The sequence below is a fragment of the Globicephala melas genome, chromosome 1 (genome assembly GCF_963455315.2).
Source record: "Globicephala melas chromosome 1, mGloMel1.2, whole genome shotgun sequence".
In the NCBI taxonomy this organism is placed as follows: Eukaryota; Metazoa; Chordata; class Mammalia; order Artiodactyla; family Delphinidae; genus Globicephala; species Globicephala melas.
This window is the reverse complement of record NC_083314.1, coordinates 155,253,190-155,276,446: the sequence shown is the minus strand read 5'-3', so window position 1 is coordinate 155,276,446 and position 23,257 is coordinate 155,253,190. Positions and strand designations below refer to the sequence as shown.

The 23,257-nt window shown below is 40.8% G+C and overlaps 1 protein-coding gene across 1 annotated transcript; it reads left to right on the top strand.

Moving 5' to 3' along the window:
- Positions 1 to 1,868: 1,868 nt before the first annotated feature.
- Positions 1,869 to 12,510, top strand: ZNF684 (zinc finger protein 684). The gene is given in 5 exon segments (XM_060307242.1): positions 1,869 to 2,044; positions 5,912 to 6,038; positions 6,723 to 6,818; positions 11,009 to 11,918; positions 11,920 to 12,510. Coding segments are annotated over 5 exon segments (1,245 nt in total). The 5' UTR covers positions 1,869 to 2,032; the 3' UTR covers positions 12,020 to 12,510.
- The last annotated feature ends 10,747 nt before the right edge of the window (positions 12,511 to 23,257 follow it).

The following is a 23,257-nucleotide window of genomic DNA, read 5'->3' as shown; positions in this document are numbered from 1 at the left end:
AAAAAAAAAAAAAAAAAAAGGGACTTCTGGTGGTCCAGTGGTTAAAAATCTGCCTTCCAATGCAGGGGACGTGAGTTCGATCCCTGGTCAGGGAACTAAGATCCCACATGCCACAGGGCCACTAAGCCCATGTGCCACAACTACTGAGCCTGTGGGCCACAACTAGAGAGAAGCCCGAATGCCGCAACGAAAGATCGCATGTGCCGCAACTAAGACCCTATGCAGCCATAAATAAATTAATAAATAATTTTTTAAAAAAAGAGAGAGAGAGAGAGAGCTGAGGGGTGGAGGAGAGAGGTCTGAAGAAACCTACAGAAGAGAAATTGTCCCAAACCTCGTCTGGGGAAAGGGTTTTTTTTTTTTGCATACTATAATTCATTACTTCCTTCTGGGAAAAAATGATCATTCCTGATAAGCAATTTCTAAATGACTTTAATGGAATTAAGACTTGTTATAGAAACTAGTTATCCACCCAACCTGATGCCTGTTAGATACACTCTCATTTTTATAGCTCGCCAACGATTATGTAACCCTTCTCTTTTCCTATATAAACTCTTTTCCCTGAGTGAAACTTGAAATTGCCGTCTTGCTGTTCCCTTACAGCTAGATTGTAATAAAGCTTTGAAATATACTCATAACTAAGCTGTCTGAAACTAAAAACCTTTTTAACAGGGATCTAATATATTAATTTACATAGTTTAGATTTTAAAACTATTTACAGATGATATGTTATTACAGTGTTACTAAGTTTAATTCTTTTTAAAAATAAAATGAAAGAAGAAACTCTTCCTTTAAATAAATTACTGTTTTCTATTTACCACGTCTATATGGCATATGTTTTCTATATGTCACGTTTATATTAATCAGTAAAAATTACGTACACTTTTCCTTTCAATATGATTCTCCATGAAGCCCAAACTACATCAAACTAGAAATCTCCGCTAGATGAAGAGGAAGTCCCTGAGGCCTTACGGACATAAACTCCAGGAGCCTTATGGGAAATGTAGTCTCTGGTGGATTTCCTCAGAGAACCCTGGGGGGAGGGTCTGGGTGGGTCACTACTTCCGCACACGCGCAGTGGGGACCTCAGGAAGTGTTTTCGTTCCTCCATGTGTTTCAGTACTGAGTGGCGGGTGAGCTAGAAGGGCTTGAGGGACAGGTGGAGAGCAGAGACCGGCTTCTCAGTTCATGTGAAGAAAGCAAAATTGTAGGTAACTCCTATGCGCGGGGGCATTTGGCTCAGAGGAAGCCGAGTAAGGGCTGGGCTCCTTTCTGCTCAGGTCTGGCTGGGGCGTGGCGGGCCAATCTGCGTTGCTGTGCTGTAGGTAGTGCGGCCCGCGTAGGGAGCCCCCGCCTGTGCGTTGAACCGTAACTCATCTCATTCCACAAGATTTTTGACTCGCCGAAGGCAGTAAACCCCTTCAAAGCGGCGGGGAAGAGAATCAATACAGCCAGTGCCAGACACTGTTAAGCACATTATTTTAAAGTATTGGCATTTGTTTATCACGATGACTTTGTAAGTGTACTCATCGTTTTACAGGGAGGTGTGAAGCTGCTTCAAATCACACAGCTAGTTAGTGGAGGAGCGAGTATTCAAACTCAGTGCCATTTTACCCAAATTTCATTATTTTTGCAACATAGTACTTTGCCTAAAACAAAGAGTTAGTTTGTATTCTTCTTGAGGAGTGAATGCTAAATGAACTTCAACTTGTGATCATTGTTATTGAGAGAACTCTTGGTGTCTCTGCAGGAAGACTGTGTAATTGAACCTGAGGGTCCCTCTTGCGTATTCCTGCCTGTTTCAGTTTCCAGCGGCCCTGGTTAAAATCTACAAAAAGCCAACCTAGGGCCACAGGATGGTGAGTTTAAAGAATCGCGGCCCAACGTGAAGGTTCCTGTTGAAGGAGTGTTGCTTCTCCATCAGATTAACCCCGGGAAGAGGCTCTCCTGACCTGTGACATTTTTACCCCATTTCAGTTGAGACAAGAATCAACTTCTGTCTCTACTATCTAGTGAGAGTAGGGCTTGACTCATGGCATTACATGTAAGTACCATCAAGGACTGTGTTTATGGAGGTGTTGTCCCAAATGTTTGAGGAAAGAGGTGAGAATTACAGAAAATGAAGTATGGCTTTATGTGGTCAGGCTCCACAGGAAAATGAAACTCACAGGAGGAGAATGAGGGTATGGTCAAGGGAAAGAAGAATCAAGAGCTACTACAGAAGAAATTCTGCTGCTTTCCTAAACACATTTATTCAGTCCCCCTCTCTCTTTCTCTCTCTCTCAGGCTCTCACAAACACACATTCACACCAGTGCGTTTCCTTCCTCATTGCTTCCTTCACAATTAAGCTGGCTCCTTAACTATTTTAGTTGTCATATTTGCCCTTTGGGGTTATGCTGATTCCCTTTCTCCCCTTACCTAAATGCAGAACTAGTTTACAGAGTAATGACAGCCTCAAGATGCTAGAAGGACTTTTCGGAGTCTTCTGGTTCTGCTTCTTCATTTTAAGGAGATGGCAATTGAGTGCTAGAGTCCCACAGCTTGTTAGTGGCTGAGTCAGGCCTGAAATCCAGTCTTCAATTCCCAGACTGTTCTTTTTCCTGCATCACAGTTCAGAAGTTTTGCCACGGGTCTTACCTGGTGGTGCAGTGGTTAAGAATCCGCCTGCCAATACAGGGTACACGGGTTCGAGCCCTGGTCCGGGAAGATCCCACATGCCGCGGAGCAACTAAACCCGTGTGCCACAACTACTGAGTCCCTGTGCCACAACTACTGAAGCCTGCGTGCCTAGAGCCCGTGCTCTGCAACAAGAAAAGCCACCGCAATGAGAAGCCCGTGCACTGCAATGAAGAGTAGCCCCCACTTGCCACAACTAGAGAAAGCCCACGGGCAGCAACAAAGACCTAGTGCAGCCAAAAATAAAAATAATAAAAATTTTTAAAAGTTTTGCCGCACCGCAGCGGCATGCAGGATCTTAGTTCCCTGCCCAGGGATTGAACGGGTGCCCCCTGAAGTGGAAGTGTGGAGTCTTAACCACTCGCCTGCCAGGGAAGTCCTCTGCATCACAGTTCAGCTGGGCCAAAGTTGCTTAATAAGTTTCTTTTGAAAACATGTAACAAGGAGTTTGAGTCATTCAGCAAATGTTTGCTGAGTGTCTATTGTGGACCAAACACCATTCTGCTACTTGGTGCTCCACAGTGAGCAAAATAGAATCTATGTTTTTCATGGAGGTAGAGAAACAAAAATCAAACAGATACACAATCTGTCATTTGATAGTAGGTGCAATGGAGAAAAAGACAGAGTAAGGGTGTACAGAGTGGTGGTGACCATGAGCAAGGAAGCTCTTTTATCTGAGGTTGTCAAGAAAAGCCTCACTGCTAAGTGACCTGTAAGCAGAGACCTGAAGGAATTTAGAGAGTGAGCTGTGCAGTATCTCGATTTTTCCCTGTGGGAGAACAGCCCAGGCAGAAGAGATGTGCAGAAATCCTGAGTAATCATCCTTGGTATTTTGGAGGAAGAGCAAGAAAGCTGAATGTCTGATCAGAGTGACTATAGGAGGGTGCTTGAAGGATTGAAGCAGATGAGGTTAGAAGAGGTGGAACCAAGATGTTGTAGGGCATTATAGACCTTTGTTTAAATTTTACATGTATATTTTTAAACTGTATATATTTACATGTATGTGTATATGTATGTATTTGAAAAAATAATACAGTGTAAACACTTAGAAAGTACAAATATGTAAAAAAATAAAATAGAAGTTACATATGATTCTGCTGTCTTTACAACCCTAAATAACAATTATTTACATTTTGGTAAATAGCTATTATTTATTTGCAGAGACCACCAAGCTTGTGTGTCTCTGTATCTGCATACATATTCTTTTAAAAGGGGAGGGGAGGATCATGTTATATATATATATATATATATTTTTTTTTTTTTTTTTTTTTTTTTGCGATACGCAGGCCTCTCACTGTTGTGGCCTCTCCCATTGCGGAGCACAGGCTCCAGACACGCAGGCTCAGCGGCCATGGCTCACGGGCCCAGCTGCTCTGCGGCATGTGGGATCTTCCCGGACCGGGGCACGAACCCGTGTCCCCTGCATTGGCAGGCAGACTCTCAACCACTGCGCCACCAGGGAAGCCCCCATGTTATATATTTTAACGTACTTTTTTCACCTACAAATATAAATGGAACCTCTTTCCAAAGCAATATCTTTCTACAGCATCTTTTTTTTTAATCAATACTGTTAATGGACAGTTAAGCTATTATCTGTGTTTTCATATTATAAGCAATGATATAAAAACATTTTTCATCTCTCCCTTTCTCCCCTTTTTTATTTTTAAAAATAGTCACAGTCTTATTGAGTGCTTACCACATATTGTTCTGAGTGGTTTCCATGTATTCACTTATTTAATCCTCATAAAAATCCTATGATGTGTGTACTATTATCATCAGCATTTTGCGGATAAGAAAACTGAGGTATAGAGTAGTTAAGTGACTTTCTGAGGGTCATTGCTGCTAGTAAGTGGAGTAGCTGAATTTGAACTCGGTTGCCTGGCTCTAGAACTCAGGCTTTTAATCTTCATATCCATCAATTTTTATTTCTTTGGGATAAGTTTCTGGGAGAAAAGAAATCACTAGATCAGAAATTAACAATAAATTGTAATAGATCAATGGGCAGAAATGTATACATCTACCCAAGAGAGACCATCCTTATCCAAGTTTCCTGTGATCATATCAGGATTAAAAGTGGACAAGTTGGTCTTTCTATATAACATGGACTTCCCTGCTTGTTTGACAGGTCATTCTTCCCCCAGTAGCCTTTTTTGTAGCTGGCACATAGGTACTTATTTATAGGCTGGAAAGGCAGGGGACTCCCCCTGTCTTGTTTTCGTATATCGGTGTCCTTTCTCATGAGCCACAGAAAGCGACCAACTTCCAGGCAAGATATCCATCCATCCATACGTCTATCCATCCATTTATTCATTCAAATTCCACTTTGCTTTCTGGTGAATTTGAAGTGACTTGTAAAGCTCCATATATTAAAGTGGGAAAGTATTAATAGGTAAGAATATAAATGGGAAAAATATAGATTGAAATTTAAATTGAAGAAAAATTAGAAAATTGATATAGAGGCCATAGGGTCTGCACATACTTTGTAATGTTGAGATGCAAATTTATGCTTAATCTTGGCACTCATAAAAACAGGATACCCAATCAGTGAAGTTATTGGCCATGACCTAGAGAATAAGGTATAACAATTCCATAGATAAAGATTTTCTTGGAACTTATCGTGAAAGAAAAAAATTTGATGATTTATCATAAATGAGTAGCCGTTTTCATATGACTGTTTTTCAGTGTCCCTTTGTATAAGCAGAATACATGAGGCCAAGACAATGCTCAGTGAACTTAGTATTATCTTATTCCTTCTCTTCCTCTCCCTCTCTCCATATATATGTACGTATACGTATGTATATATACGTATGTGTGTATATGTATATAGTGGGACAGTTTTTTTTTTTTTTTGCGGTACGCGGGCCTCTCACTGTTGTGGCCTCTCCCGTTGCGGAGCACAGGCTCCGGACGCGCAGGCTCAGCGGCCATGGCTCACAGGCCCAGCTGCTCTGCGGCACGCGGGATCTTCCCAGACCGGGGCAGGAACCTGTGTCCCCTGCATCGGCAGGCGGACTCTCAACCACTGCGCCACCAGGGAAGCCCAGTGGGACAGTTTTAATATGATTTTCTTCTATCACAAATTTTAATTCTAAATCAAGTACATAGTTTTTAGTTATTCTAGGTAACTTACTGCAAACTCTGAACATATGAACATAATTAGAGGAATTGGTCAGAATCTCCTCCACGTGCCCCAGTGGTGCTCACTTCAGGTCGAAGATGAATGTACTATTACAGGGATCAGTGACATTCCAGGATGTGGCCGTGGACTTCACCCTGGAGGAGTGGCAGCTGCTGGGATATTCTCAGAGGAAGCTGTATTGGGATGTGTTGCTGGAGAACTTTAAAAACCTCATCTCAGTGGGTAAGGACAACTTCCCTGTGTAACTCAGGATATACTAATAGTACCCTTCCTTTAAGACTTGAGAAACCTGTGAACATTCTGAAGCATTAGTAAGTTTGACCCTGAATTTTAGTGGTCAAAGAATCTTTTTCTTTGTTTTTGCTATTTCTGTTTATCTATTTATGGCCGTGTTGGGTCTTCTTTGCTGCGTGCGGGCTTTCCATTTCTCTAGTGTGGCGAGCAGGGGCTTCTCTTCGTTGCGGTGCGTGGGCTTCTCATTGTGGTGGCTTCTCTTGTTGCGGAGCATGGACTCTAGGCGCGTGGGCTTCAGTAGTTGTGGCACATGGGCTCAGTAGTTACAGCTGCGAGCTCTAGAGAGCAGGCTTGGTAGTTGTGGTGCACGGGCCTCATTGCTTCTCGGCATGTGGGATCTTCCCGGACTGGGGCTCAAACCCTTGTCCCCTGCATTGGCAGGCGGATTCTTAACCACTGCGCCATCAGCTTAGTCCGGTCAAAGATTCATAATCCCCTTTGGGGATCAGGTAGTATGTTTAATGTTTCTGCCTCCCAAATGAAGAAGGGTCTTTTCTGTTCTAAAGCATGTTATCTTCACAGGCCCTAAGACTCCAGGAGGCAAACCCAAATTGTGAGGTAGTCGTTTGTTCCTAGCACTTTGTCCCCAGTTGTGTTGTTTCCCATGAACAGGGTGTCCAGTCACCAAAACAAAAGTGATCTTCAAGGTGGAGCAAGGACAAGAGCCATGGATGGTGGAGGGAGAGAACCCACGTTGGCGCTCTCCAGGTGAGTCAGAGAAAGCAGGTAGATGGGAGTCTCTGGAACTGAGATCCCAGTTGGTGAGTGAGGGACAGGCACCTCTGAAATACTTTTCAGGAAGCACGTCTTAAAACCACACACCTTTGAAAGTGACTGGGTACACCTGACACAACATCCTCAGATCCCCAGGTGACACCTTCACTTCCACTCTTCCACGTGGCCGCTCTTTCTGTTTCTCAGCTCTTGTGTGGGAGGATGTCCTTCCTCTCCGCTCTGGCTCCTCGCGCTGCCTGTTCCATCGAAGTGCTTGTTGGTTCTCTCAGTCCCTAGAATCCTCATTCTTCTTCCCTCCTCAACATGGTGGCAGATCTTTCCATACATCTGTTTCTAATAATGTAATCAGATTGTGTTTATTTGAGAAATAAGGAATGAGGTAAGAGTCCAATTGTTACACTAATAAGGTTCTCCCTTGATGGAAGGCAATCTCAGAAACAGTGAAGAATTGCCTTCTCCTCCATTTTCCCTAACATTATTATATCAGTGGACTTAGCATTTGTAGGGTTTTGAGCAGTGATTATGTTGTTTTGGACACGGTGTGGCACCATGGTAACAGTAGTCAGAGTTAACTTTCTTAACCACACAGTATATAAAGGCAAAAGTTGGTAAAGCCTAGCAGTCTTATGGTTCAGATCCCCAGAAATAATGGAATCTGTATGTGTGGAAACCAAAATGTGAAATTTGAGTTAAAGAGTGTGGTGTCAGGGGCAAAGCAGAGTTTTGGAGGCTAGTACATCTGGAAGGTTGAAAGAGGTTATAAAAAAAATAGGATTATTTATCAGGAAAAATTCTTATCAAGTAGTAGAAATAACTGATGATAGAAGCAAAAGAATTGACATCTGGTCTCTTTTCAACGTTCTGCTGAGCCTCTGTGTTCCTGGGTATGTGTAGGCATTGGAGAATGAATCCTAGCTAGAAGTGGAGTTGGAGAACTTTCTACAAATAGTCCTCAACTGTGGCTTGGGTGGCTAGAGAGGATATAGGAAAGTGCCTATAGGTAAAAGGGAGTTAATGGCTTGACAGTTCTTTGGTGGTTGTGTGCAGGATGAGGAAGGAGAAGGAGAAGTGTGTGAAGGAGACTCGGGAGCATCCTAACAGGATAACTTAATTCTTAGATGTTGTAGATTTTGACTTGGTCAAATTTCCCCAACCCAGTCTAGCTCTTCTCATTTCTCAGAATGCCTTTATCTCCTTGTTCCCCTGGTTACCCTCCTCATTCATTCCTCTGAAATGGCTCTCCCCATTCTCAGAGCTACTCTGCATCCTTGTTAAGAGCCCTTTTTAACTTTCTTTGTCACTGTTATAACATTACTTTGTACCTGTTTTACCATTTTTCACAGAATGGAAAGTCATATTTATAAATAGAAAAAGCTACTTGTTCTCATTATTGTTTTCCAGAAGCCTCCATTTCAGCAGTTTCTTCTTAATGCCCAGGGCAGGACAAATACCCATCTCTTTTTCGTTTTGTAGTCCAGAATGGGAGACTAGACCTGAAACCAGAGACTTTTTGCATGTGTGTGGTAGAAAAAAATGCATAATATGAAACTTACCCTCATTGGCAAACTTTTAAGTGTATAGTACAATATGGTTAACTGTATGCACATTGGTGTACAGGGGATCTCTAGAACTTCCTCATCTTGCAGGACTGAAATTCTAAACCCATTGAACAACTCGCCATTTCCCACTCCTCCCTGCCCCTGGCAACCACTACTCTACTTTCTGCTTATATAGGTTTGACTATTTTATATACCTTATGTAAGTGCTATCATGCAGTTTTTGTCCTTCTGTGACTAGCTGATTTCACTTAGCCTAATGTCCTTGAGGTTCATCCATGTTGTATCATATGAAGGATTTCCTTCTTTTTTAAAGTATGTATATACCATATTTCCTTTATCCATTCATCTGTCAGTGGACATTTAGATTGTTTCCAACTCTTGGCTATTGCAAATAATGCTGCAGTGAGCACAGGAGTGCTAATATCTCTAGGAAATCCTGTTTTCAATTTTTTTGATAAATACCCAGAAGTGGGATTGCTGGATCATATGGTGGTTCAATTTTTGATATTTTGAGGAAACTCCATACCATTTTCCATAGTGGCTGTACCATTTTACATGCACACCAACAGTGTACCAGAGTTCTAATTTCTCCACATTCTTGCCAACACTTGTTATTATTATTATTTTTTTAATAATGGACATCCTAACAGGTGTGAGGTGATATCTTATTGTGGTTTTGAATTGCAATTTCCTGATGATTAGTGATGTTGAGCATCTTTTCATATACCTGTTGACCATTTGTATGTCTCCTTTGGAGAAATGTCCATTAAAGTTCTTTGCCCGTTTTTTGCTATTGAGTTGTAAGTGTTCCTTATATATTTTGGATATTAACGACTTATCCAATATATGTTTTTAAAATAATTTTTCCCATTCTGTAGGTTGCCTTTTCACTCTATTAATTGTTTCCTTTTCTTGATGGAAACTTTTTAGTTTACTGTAGTACCACTTGTCTATTTTTGCTCTTGTTGTCAGTGCTTTTGGTTCCCTATCCAAGAAATCATTGTGAGCACCAATATTCTGAAGTTTTCCCCTATCTTTTCTTCTAGGAGTTTTATAGTTTCAGATCTTATGTTTAAGTCTTTAATACATTTTGAGTTGATTCTTGTTTGTCGTGTAAGATTGGGGTCCAATTTCACTCTTTTACATGTGGGTATCTGGTTTTCCCAGCACTATTTGTTGAAGAAACTATTCTTTCCCCATTGTGTTGTCTTGGCACACTTCTTGAAGAACATATATGTGTGGGCTTACTTCTGGGATCTCTATTCTTTTCTGTTGGTCTATATGTCTGTCTTTATGCCAGTACCATAAAGTACAGTTTTGATTACTGTAACTTTGTGATGTGGTTTCAAGACAGGAAATGTGAGGCCTGCTGCATTTTTCTTTCTCAAGATTGTTTTGGCTCTTGGGAGTCCTTCATGGTTCCATATGAATTTTAGAATTGCTTTTTCTTTCTTTTTTTTTTTTTTTAGTTAATTAATTTATTTTTAAATTTATTTTTGGCTGCATTGGGTCTTTGTTGCTGTGCGAGCCCAGACAAGGGCTCGAACCCTTGTCCCCTGCATTGGCAGGTGAATTCTTCTTTTTTATATATATATAAATTTATTTATTTTATTTATTGATTTTTGGCTGCATTGGGTCTTCATTGCTGTGCACGGGCTTTCTCAAGTTGTGGCGAGCGGGGGCTACTCTTCGTTGCAGTGCGCGGGCTTCTTATTGGGGTGTCTCCTCTTGTTGCAGAGCATGGGCTCTAGGCACGTGGGCTTCAGTAGTTGTGGCACATGGGCTCAGTAGTTGTGGCTCACAGGCTCCAGAGTGCAGGCTCAGTAATTGTGGCACACAGGCTTAGTTGCTCCGCAGCATGTGGGATCTTCCCAGACCAGGGTTTGAACCCATGTCCCCTGCGTTGGCAGGCGGATTCTTAACCATTGTGCTACCAGGGAAGTCCCGGCAGGATGATTCTTAACCATTGCACCACCAGGGAAGGCCCCTAGAATTGCTTTTTCAAATTCTGCAAAAAATTCCACTGGGCTTGCACTGAATCTGTAGATACATTTGGGTACATTTGGGACATTTTAACAATAGTCCATGAACACAGAAAATGGAAAATGTCTTTCCATTTATTTGTGTTTTCTTTAATCTCTTTCAGAAGTGTTTTGTAGTTGTCAGTGTACAGGTCTTTCATCTCCTTGGTTAAGTTTATTTTATTCTTTTTGATGCTATTGTAAATGGATTGTTTTCTTAATTTCCTTTTCAGATTGTTTGCTTTTAGGGTATAGAAAGACAACTGATTTTTGTATGTTGATTTTGTATCCTACAACTTTGGTGAATTTATTAGTTCTAACAGTTTTTTCATGGAATCTTTAGGGTTTTCTGAATACAAGATCATATCATCAATGAACAGAGATTCTTTTACTTCTTCCTTCCCCATTTGGATGTTTTTTTTCTTTTTCTTACCTAATTGGTCTAGCTAGGACTTTAGTACTATGTTGACTAGAAGTGGTCAGAATAGGCATCCTTGCCCTAAAACATAGACTTTAAAAATTTCTTTCTATTACATGATATTGGAAGGAGTAACTGAGAATGTTTCATTTTACTCCTTTTTAGAAGTTATCTGCTTACTTGATGATGAGCTAGAGGGACAGGAAGGAGAAGGAAGCAAAGACAGTTTTTTGAACCAAGGTATGTTCACCTTCAAGAAAACACTGACCAATGAGACAGTCCAAAATTGTAATCTGAATATAAATTTTATTTCTTCAAGAGAAAAACAGCATAAATGTGAATCAAATGGAAAGTGTTTGCAACCTAACTTATACTTTCTTAGTTATAATAAAAGTTATATCAGAGAAAACTCTCATGAATACAAGGAATGTGGAAAAGCCTTCAAAAACAAGTTGTGTCTTATTAGACATGAAAAAAAGCACAGAAGGAAAAAAACCTTTGGGTGCAGTGAATGTGGGAAAGCCTTCCAAAAGAAGTCTCATCTCATTAGACATGAAAAAAAGCATACAAGGAAAAAAATAACCTTTGAATGCAGTGACTGTGGGAAAGCCTTTAACAGTAAGGGACACCTTGCAGCTCATCAAAAAATTCATAGTGGAGAGAGACCCTTTGTGTGCAGTGATTGTGGGAAAGCTTTTACGCATAAAGCACAACTCGTGGTCCATCAGAGACTCCACACTGGAGAGAAGCCTTATGAATGTGGTCAATGTGGGAAATCATTCACCTGGAACTCTTCCTTTACTCAGCATGTGAAATCGCACACACCCGAGAACTCATTTGAATGTAAGGAGTGTGGGAAAAGCTTCAGGTACAGTTCATCCCTTTATAAACACTCCAGAATCCATACAGGCGAGAAACCGTACCGATGCAGAGAATGTGGCAAAGCCTTTGCAGACTCATCAGTGTTGGTCATGCATCAGAGAATTCATACAGGCGAGAAACCCCACGGGTGCACTGAATGTGGCAAAGCCTTCATCAAGAGATCACATCTCCTTAAACATTACTCAACTCACAGCAGAGCAACAAAATAAATGCAACACATGTGCGAAATCTTTTAACTAGAAGACACATCTTATTCTCCATCAAAGAAGTCATAAAAACAAGGGAGCTTTGTAAATGTGAGAAAACTTAAAATTAGCCTTTTACTGAAGCAGCAAAGAATTCATCATGAGAAAAACCCTATCAGTTGAATAAATGTGGAAAAGCATGTTCTGAAATTCATGTTCTGTAAGTGATATTACTAATTTTATTGAAAAGATTGCAGAAAATTTTGAGCTACAGAAAACTTTACAGTAAAACTGAGGAAGTTGTGAAAAAATTGAATAATTAAGGCATCAGACTGACTATAATTGCATGTGTACACTGCCCCTGATTTATGATTTTTACACAATTTATACAAATGTCTGCATTGCTTAAGAAATTTGTATAACCATGGGTTTGAAATATATGCTATGCACATTATACAAAATTTTATCTGTTGTAACGATGGTTGCATAACATTGTGAACGTACTTAATGCCAATGAATTGTACACTTAAAAATGGTTTAGATAGTACATTTTATGTTCTGTATATTTTGATACAATAAAAAATGTATAAATAAAACTTGAACCCCTTCTAAAATTATATCTATTAAGATCTCTGGGAAACACCATCATTGTCTCTTCAAAGCCTAAAATCACCGTAACCAGATTGCCAAATATAAATGAAATAATACGGTTTATTATGTAGGATGAAGGTCAGTGCTATGAACTTGATCTCTAACCATTTCGTGGCACTTATGAATAGTTACAGCAGTTGTTACTGAGCCTTCTTGAGCCTCCTCTTAAATAATAGTCAGGGACAGTTATGAAGTCGTCTGCTCTGCTCAGCTGAAGACATTGTGTAATATGTTTTCTTCTCTGTGCACAATGTGTGTGTGTGCATGTGTGTGTATGTGCGTGTGTGTATTTAATCCTGATTAACCGGACACTTAAGAAAGAAAACAGCTGTGTTCTGTATTACTCTAAGCACTTAGTATAGGGAAAGAGGCATTTCTCCAGATAAATAGTCATAAATAAAATCCATCCTATTTTACTGGAGTGGCTACATAAGTAGGAGTGAACCTAAAGCAGTATATAACTGGGGTACTTAGTTTAGAAAAATTAGGTGTCATAATACTTTGTGAGACCTCTGGAAGGAAATTATTAAAATCAATATTATTGATTAAAATAAAATTAAATTGTCTATATTATTATTAAAATCAATTATTACCTTTTTGTTTAGGAAATCAATTCAGAGATATCTCAGGCTTGTTTGGAAATTTCCAGGTGACTACCATAGGTATCATATCAAGCTATATTGAAAAGTGTTTCTGCTTCCTTGAACTTCTTAGCAGTTCTTTTATAATTTGACATTACATAAATTCTGTGTATTCCCTTTAAAGACACATGAACTCACAATGATTTAAGTGAAAAGTCTGTATTTCACTTTAAGTGTTGCTTGCTAATATGAGTCTTTAAACCCTTTCTTCAGACTTGGTTGAAGCTTAGGTACTGCATTGAGCTTGAACCTATATTCACAAAATCAGGTTTTCTCTTGTAAGCATAAGTTTTGGGATTATATGTGTGAACTTGGAATTGTTTTCCCTCATTAACATTTTTGCAGGGTGATGATGACAAAGACATGAATGAGAGTGATTTTCTGAATATCCATCAAATCTAAGTGAAGCCTTGTCTTACAGAGTTTTCATTCTGAGACTGTATGCTAATTAAACTTAGGTAGTCACACCAAATCACTTGGCAAACCACAGAAGTATATATGTAAATTAATTATAAACTCAGGGATCTTTTTTCAATTTTGACTGCCTTTTCTCTCACTTCCCTTTAAAGCTGTCACTTTGCCTTATTTAACATTTTCTCTTCCCCTCCTAGCTCTTTCTCAGCTCCTGACTTTAGCAGTAATGTTAGTATCTAAGCAAATGTAAAGTTTAAGGCAGCAAGAAGACAGACACCCTTGAAGGGTGGGAACTGCCTCATTGCTGCTAGAATGAGTATTTGGTATTATGATCTGAGCTCTGAATTAAACTATTTGTTCCCTTTCTTAATTAATAGAGTAAAATAATTAGCTAAGTATGAACCATAATGAAACAAAATTAAATAGGTGTTTAAAAAGTTGAAACAAAGAAAAAATTTTTTTCTTCTATTTAAACCAAGTCATTGTCAGGCAATAAAACAAAATAATGAATCTCACTAATTCTAATGCATTTCATGGGTCTAGAGCTCACATTTGTGAGATGTGCAGAAAATCATGTCTAATAATAATCAAATATACAAATTATTTTTATGTAAAGTCAAGTGAATTTGAAGTTCTTTTAATAAAACATATATATTTTTATTGAATAAAATAGGATAAGGGGTACTAGACATTTACATATAATTGGAAGACTCTTATATCTGCCAAGACCCTGTTGTTGGTGATTGTTGTGATCACAAGTTATTGTAGTGTTTTACTTTCTTGAACATATTTAATATATTGCTCAATTTATCTTTCTTTTTTTTTTTTTTTTTTTTGTGGGGGGTGTGTGTGTGGCTTGTGGGATCTTAGTTCCCCAACCAGGGATCGAACCCATGCCCTCAGAAGTGAAAGTGCAGAGTCCTGACCACTGGACCACCAGGGAATTCCCTATCTTTTTTAAAAAGTTGAGATATAACTGACATGTAACATCATGTTTGCCTCAGGTGTACAACATGAGTCAATATTTGTATACATTGCAAAATGTTCTGCACAAGTCTAGTTAAAATCCATCACCACACACAGTTACTAAAATTTTTTTCTTGTGATGACAACTTTTAAGATCTACTCTCTCAGCAACTTTCAAATATGAAACACAGTATTATTAATTATTAACCATGCTGTGCATTACATCCCTATTACTTATTTTATAACTGAAAGTTTAAAGTTTGTACCTTTTGACCCCCCTCTCCCACTTTGCCCAGCCCCCACTCCCAGCCCTTGGCAGCCACCAATTTGTTCTCTGTAATCTGTGGGTTTGGGTTTTGTTTTGTTTATTTTACATATAAGTGAGATTACATGGTATTTGTCTTTCTCTGTCTGACTTATTTAACTTAGCAAAATGCCCTCCAGGTCTATCCATGTAGTTGCAAATGGCAGGATTTCCTTCTTTTTTATGGCTGAGTAATATTCCATTGTGTATATACCACATTTTCTTTATCCATTCATCCATCAATTGACACTTAGGTTACTTCCATGTCTTGGCTATCGTAAATAATGCTGCAAGAAAAAATTTCAAACAATAACTAGTTATGTTTTCAAATAATATGTTTAACATGTTTTCTTTCAACCTCAGACATGTTTGTGGGCAAAGTACTTCTATATTTAAAGCTAGAGATATGACCATTTATCTGAAAAAACAACAATAAAAAGTTATTTTCTCACATTTCCAGACTTCTTTGACACCTGGACTCTAGTACTGGACACATAAAAATTGCTACATGGGGAGCTTTCTACCATTGACTTCATTCTTTTCCTGTATGACCTCAACCCCAGAACATGATTTTGGCAGGAAGAAAACCAAAATGTTATTTACACTCAGGTCAAATATGATCTCAAATCCCCAGAAGCCCATTTTTCTTCGTTGGAAGCCTGTGCCTTTGTCTAGTCCGAAATGTTTGAAAATAGTCATACATAATGTAAGCAGATTATCCTTTTTCACACCCACCTTCCCTCAAGAATGTTACACTTTGAGATATTTTTACTTTGACTTTTTTCCTTTTAACAGGAACACTGAAATATGCTATTTTTTCTCTGTTTAAGTGTTTATACACGGACATTAGGTTGATTTTTTTCCAGTTTGAAGATAGGTTTATTTTTTAATGCTTTTATAATACCTGCTTATTAATATATATATATGTATATGTATATAGAAGGCCAAAAAACTCTCAACGAAAATATCACCTGAAATCTCATTTTCCTCAGAAACCATCATTAACATCAGCCACCTGAGAAGAGTAGGATGCAAGAAATATCGATGAACAAACAAGTTGTAAACAAGTTGGTAAAGCTGAGTTTATGTTGGGTGTAAGTAATTTAAATGATGACTGCTTTGGGAGAGGGCTAGAAATAAGGTAAAATGAATATTCTAGAGAATAAAGTTGGAAAAGTGGGAGGAATCAGGGCTAAAGTGTTATAAAATCCTTGATCTGGGAAAGGATAGAGATACTAACTTTATACCTTGTTGAATATGCATGTTAAAAATTGAAGGTTAACCACTGAAAGAAATAGACTAGGCCGCAAATCACTAGAGAGAAAAAGAGAGCTGTAATTCCAATAGAAAACAGGAAAGAAAAACCAAAGCAATGAAGGAAAGGCATGGTAAATGGAAAGCAAAAATAAAACAGCAGGAATGTGTCAAAGTATATCACTAATCACAATAAATGCAAATGGATTAAATCACCTTTCCTAAGGAATAATAACGTTCTTTTTTTTTTTTTTATAAATATGTCAGAAGCACCTTATAACTTACATTGCAAAAGGTAGATAATCAGGTGCTATCCCTAACCCCAAATCAAAAGAGCTGGTGCCTTTCTGGAGAAAGGAAGGAAGAAAGAAGATAAATTGGTGATATTGTCAAATTATTTCATGAACTAATACTATCTCTTATAAAAAATGTTTTCTTCATGGGGCTTCCCTGGTGGCGCAGTGGTTGAGAGTCCACCTGCCGATGCAGGGGACACGGGTTCGTGCCCCGGTCTGGGAAGATCCCACATGCGGCGGAGCGGCTGGGCCCGTGAGCCATGACCGCTGAGCCTGCGCGTCCGGAGCCTGTGCTCCGCAACGGGAGAGGCCACAGCGGTGAGGCCCGCGTACCGCAAAAAAAAAAAAAAAATTTCTTCAAATAATTTTTTCAAGTCTAGAAATTAGCTAGGAAGGTAGTAAATGTGTTTAATCAGTATAACAGTTACTGCTTTCTTTTGGACAGAGATGGGATTTAGTCTGATTTTTGAGCAAGACGTTTCATAGAGCACAGCAGCAGTAGAAAGTATCTTTAAGATCAGAGCAGCTGTTTCTCTTGCATCAGGGTTCTCTGTCTTCATTATATTTTAATCAAGATGGTAAAAGAAATACTCTTCATTCCTCCTTCTTTTAACCAGAAAGGGCTTAAAAATCCATACTTTTTCAGAGACCACCAGATTGTTTTTTAAAATCCAGGTATAAACTGCATACAAGAAGACTGAAGCAGAATCATACAGAAAGGATGGAAAATAAAGGAATGGAACAAGATCCACTGAGCAAATAATAGAAAGCTGATACGTCCTTATTAATTGCTATAGATCAGGAGTTGGCAAACTTTTTCTGTAAAGGGCTAGATATTAAATATTTTAGGCTTTTGTGGGCAATACAGTCTGTTACAACTACTTTGCTATAGCATGAAAGCAGCCATAGACACGTAAACGAACGAGTGTGGTTGTGTTCTAATAAAACTATTTACAAAAACAGTGAGCAGGGGACTTCCCTGGCAGTCCAGTGGTCAAGACTCTATGCTTCCACTGCAAGGGGCACGGGTTCCATCCCTGATTGGGGAAATAAGATTCCTCATGCTGTGCAGTGCGGCCAAAAAAAAAGAAAAAAACAGGCAGCAAACCAGAGCTGACCCCTGTTCTGACTGTATACTGATTATATAGCAGTGAGCAAAAAAAGGCATGATGCCAGCACTCAACTCAAAAAACAATAATCAAACAAATATATAATAACCCCAGGTATTGATAAGTAAAACATAAAAAAAAAAAACAACACCTGTCAGGTGATTGAATTCATAGGAAACTAAGGTGGAGTGGCCAAGGAAGTCCTCTGAGAAGAGGAGACTTTTAAATAGAGACCTGAATGCAGCAAAGGAGGGAGCCTTGGAAAGATTGTGCACGGGTCCAGAGGCAAGAGTGAGCCTGGCCTGTGGAGAATCAGCAAGAAGTCCAGTGTGGCTGGAGCAGAGCAGTGAAGGTGAGTTTTGTGCATTAGACAGGTGCCAGATTATGTGAGATTTCCTTCTGAATGTGATGGGAAGGTTTTGAAGATTTTGAACATTTTTAGCAGAAGAGTAGTATAGTCTGGTTTATTTTTGGAAAGTTCTGTGTGTGGGAAATGGATAGTAGAGATGGCAACAGGGCAAATAGGGAGACCAGTTAAGAGGCAATTGCCTTGGAGTCCAGACCACAGAGGATGGTGTTTTAGTAGTGGAGGTGCTCTTCTAGGGGCTGGAATGTGTCAACTTTGGAAGCAATGTGTTGAAAAGGGCAGAGCCACTGTCAGTCTGGGTCACTGCTATGGTCTGAACGTTTGTGTCCCACCGCCCCCAAATTCATATGTTGAAAACCTAATAACCAAGGTGATAGTAGTAGAAGGTGTGGCCTTTGGGAATGGATTAGGTCATAAGGGTAGAGCCCTCATGACTGGGATTAATGCCTTTATAAAAGAGGCCCCACACACATACCACTGGAACACGCACCCACCCACATCCCTTCCTTCACATGCACAAACAGACTGCAGGAAATAAAAAGAAGGGAAGCTGTTACACAGCCAAAGAGGCTTAAAGGACAAAAGCAACGTAAGGACTGTTTACATCCTGATTCAAATACACCAACTGTAAAAAGCCATCTTTGGATACAACCTGAGAAATCTGAATGTGGATGGAAAGTTAGATGATATTAAGGAATAAGTATTCATTTGTGTAGGTATGATAATAGTAGTTATGGCTTTAAAAAATAAGTACTTAGTGATGCAAACTATAGTAATTACAGGCAAAATGACATGATGATTTCTGGTCCTGATTTAAAATTCTCCAGGAAAATAACACACATTTCCCCTTAAATCCCTGTAATTATAACAAGATTGCCAAAATGTTGATAACTGTCAAAGCTGGTTGATGGGTACATGGAGTTCATTACACTATTCTTTTTTGTGAAGTTTGAAAATGTCTGCGATGAAAAATGTTTTCATTGTTCAGTTATTGATTAGAACTGAATTTAGGAGGTAACGTGGGCACAGCTGCCATCTTTATAATATTGGTACTTTCCATTGTGAATATGGTATGTCAGTGCACTTATTTATGTTTCCTTAAAAAGAAAAAGAGGCCCCACAGAGCTTACTAGCCCCTTCCACCATGTAAGGAGGAGTCTGCCACCCTGAAGAGGGCCCTCACCCGACCATGCTGGCATCCTGATCTCAGACTTCCAGCCCCCAGAACTGTGAGAAATAAATTTCTCTTGTTTATAAGCCTCCTAGTCTGTGGTATTTTTTTATAGCAGCCAGAATGGACTAAGACAGTCGCTGATGACCACACAGAAAAGAGCTACCCACCAACATGGACCAGCTGCCCAGACTGTGAAATGAGGAAGAGACAGACTTCTATTTTCCTGAGCCAGTGCACTGTAAGATCTATTTGTTATAGCAGTTTAGTCTATTATAACTAATACACGGGTTGGCATTGAAGTAGTTTAAGGAGACTAATGACCAGGTTACTATTTTTTTGAAGGATAACTTAGGCAAGCTGAGTGGCACATTGATTGCAGAAAGCAAAGCCATTGAGTAGAATACTGCAGTAGGCCACATAAGGAATGATGAAGGCCCGAACCAAGACTGTGGTACCGGGAGCTAGAAACTATTATATTTAAAAGATAATTTGGCGGAGGTAATGAACAGGTTTTTTTCATCGACACATAAGTTATGACTGAAAGGTAAATAAACTGGTCAGGGTTTGGTGAATCAAACTACCCCTCAGTGGTGGAAATGTAAATCAACATAACTTTTTGGACCATTAGTTCGTAATGTACATTAAAAGTCTTTAAATGTCATACCGTTTACTTATTTTTTTATTTACTTAATAAATTTATTTATTATTTTTAGCTGCCTTGGGTCTTCGTTGCTGTGCGCGGGCTTTCTCTAGTTGTGGTGAGCGGGAGCTACTCTTCGTTGTGGTGCACGGGCTTCTCATTGTGGTGGCTTCTCTTGTTGCGGAGCATGGGCTCTAGGTGTGCAGGCTTCAGTAGTTGTGGCATGCGGGCTCAGTAGTTGTAGCTCGCAGGCTCTAGAGCACAGGCTCAGTAGTCGTGGCGCACGGGCTTAGTTGTTCCTCGGCATGTGAGATCTTCCTGGACCAGGGACCGAACCCGTGTCCCCTGCATTGGCAGGCAGATTCTTAACCACTGCGCCACGAGGGAAGTCCCTGTCATACCATTTAAATGAGCAATTCCATTTCTATGAATTTGTCCTAAGCAAATGATTAGAAATTTAGTAAATGACTTCAGTACAAAGATGTTTATCATTGTGTTATTTACATTTGCAAAGGTTAGTGTAGTACTAAACCAACCTCCCAATCTACTTAGTGGCTTGTAAGTACAAAGATTTGTTTCTCAGCCATATTACCTGCCCAGGCTGGAAAGGCTGGGGCCTCAGCTCCATGTTGCCCCACTCTGGAACCATTTTGAATGTATTTGTTATCTGCTGCTGCATAGCAAATTACTCCAGAACTTAGTGGCTTAAAACAAGAAACATTTATTTTGTCGCAATTTCTGTGGGTCAGGAATCTGGGCGTAGCTTCACTGGATCCTCTGGCGTTTAAGACTGCAATTGGGAATTCCCTGGCGGTCCAGTGGTTAGGACTCTACGCTTTCACCGCCGAGGGCTCAGGTTCAATCTCTGGTTGGGGAACTAAAATCCTGTAAGCCATGCTACATGGCCTAGATAAATAAATAAACTTCATTAAACACAGAAAAAAGACTGCAGTCAAGGTGTCTGCTGGGGCTACAGTCATCTCAAGCCTCAACAGAGGAAGGACGTGCTTCCAAGTTCACTTATGTGATGATTGGCAGGCCTCAGAAAATCCATTTCCAAACTTAACTCATGTGGCTGCTGGCAGGCCTCAGGTCCTACCAGGCGGGATACATCAGCTCTTTACCACACAGTCCTCTGCAGGCACCACGTGGACATCTCACAGCAAAGCAGCTGGCTGCTCTTAAAGTGATTAAGGGAGCAGTGGAGGGTAGAGGCCAAGCGTGATGGAAGCCAGAGTCTTTTTGTAACCTAATCTTGGAAGTGATATCCCATCACTTTTGTCATATTCTATTCATTAGAAGCAAGTCACCAGGTTCAGTGCACATTCAAGGAGAGGGGATTATGAGGGCTTGAATACCAGGAGAAGGGGATCATTGGGGGCCATTTTAGAGGCTGCTTGCCACAATGAACGTTACAATTTCTGGGGCAGAGGGAAAAGAAACATGACAATTTGTGCGCTGGCTCTTCAGAGGTTCCTTTTGGAGGTGGCACACATTACTTCTACTCGTATTTTGCAGCCAAACAAGTTACATTGTCACCACTAACTTCCAAGGGATGGGAAATTGCAATCCTACCATGTACTGGAAAGAAGAGGGAACCCAGAATATTTGTGAATAGGGCTGACTACCATAGCTTCAGGTTCAACAATGGGAGAATAGTTTAAATTTTTTTTTTTTTTTTTTGCGGTATGCGGGCCTCTCACCTCTGCAGCCTCTCCCACCACGGAGCACAGGCTCCGGACGTGCAGGCCCAGCGGCCATGGCCCACGGGCCCAGCCGCTCCGCGGCATGTGGGATCCTCCCGGACAGAGGCACGAACCCGCGTCCCCTGCATCGGCAGGCGGACTCCCAACCACTGCGCCACCAGGGAAGCCCTAGTTTAAATTTTTGATACAACCATGTGCAGGATGTTATGTAACTCTAACAGATGTTAAGTGGGATTTGCCCTTTAGCCTAGGATAGAAACTAGGATTTACAGGTGAGGCATCAAGTACCCCACATTGTAAAAAGAGGCACAAATAATTGGGGGTCAGACAACTTCTCTGCTTCCAGGACTTAAAGGGTGACCAAACCGACTTTTCCATCCTCAACCATCTTCTCAGACCTGCCCCATAACCCCTACAACCTCATGTAACCAGAAGATTGGTCAGAGGGTGGGGATGGGAGTCAGCAGAGTCATGAGTCAGCCCTGACAGAGACTGCCCTGGCATTTCTCTACAAAAATCAAGTGAGTGAGATAGGCTGGGACCTGGGACCCAGGACACTTTACTGGAGTGCTTGCACCTGGACAAAGGTCTCCTTGAGCAACAAGGTACAAAGAAACTGTAAGGGACTAAAAATAACTGCATGCATGCGCAGTTGGGGCAAATTATGAACAGTAAGATACAAAAAGGCCAAAAACCAACTGCCACTCCTGAGGTGCTGAGAGCAAAAGCAGGGCACTGCGCATGCCCCCTGCGCTCAGTACCACCAGGAGGTGGGCAGATTACCTCCGCCACCCCTCCTGCCGACCCCCCCATCTGCCCCCAGCCTCACCCCCTTCCTCCGGTAGCGAGCAAGGGAATCTTTCACTTGTTTTCCCTCCCTCATGCTGCAGCACAAGTCTCAATAAAGCCTTGCCTGATTTTCTCATCTGGCCTCTTATCCATTTCTATTAATTAAAGAGCCCAAGGACCCGAGTTGGTACCATGAAGAGGGTTGCAAGAGATTCCCCCATGTAGATTGGGGCTGCTTGCAAGGAGTGAAGCCCGTATAGAAACAGCAGGGCAGAGGGGCCGTCAAGAGAACACCATATTGAGTACATTAGCCGGGGATAGGGGACGGACGCAGAGGATAGGAAGATGTCACACTGGGCCAGGCCTCCCCGTCCGAGAACCGTGCAGGAGGGCGGGCCGCACTGAGGGGTCCCTCGCCACCCTGCCTTAGAACACCTGTCTGCCCAGAGGTGCATATGAGGTGACATTCTGGAAAGGACCACTGGCCAAATGAGAGATGCCAGTCTCTTTCCCCTTCTCAGCCCCCAACCCCAAGAAACTGAAACTGAGTCCCCCTAAAAACACGTTCCTCTGCTGAGTTTATGATTAATCTCTTTATCCAAAATGTTATTCCCTTTTTTGTCCAACACCTGGGTCCCCTCATGATTGAGGAGTAGCAAAGAAAAGGGGCGATTGAAACTGAGCAGGACCCCGTGGGGCCCTCCCAAGCATGAAAGCCTTTCTGTGTCCCCCATTTTTTGTTTGTAGGAAAAAGGTTGCAGCCTCTTAGACCTTCCCTGAGTTCCAAAGGGCAGATTCAAACAGTTACTAATAAGGGGAGTGAGGGAATACAGAAACAATAATGCAGCTTGTATCTCTTAGTTCTACAGGAACTAAGGGCTCCACTCAGGTAGAGGATGGTAACTTTATGCTAAGCATAAGCACATAGACCCCAAACTGGTTGGAACCAGAAGGCTGATGACTGAGATTCCTGGAACACCTCCCACCAACCAATCAGAGGAAGGTCACACACTCTGCAAGCACTCCCCCTCCCCCC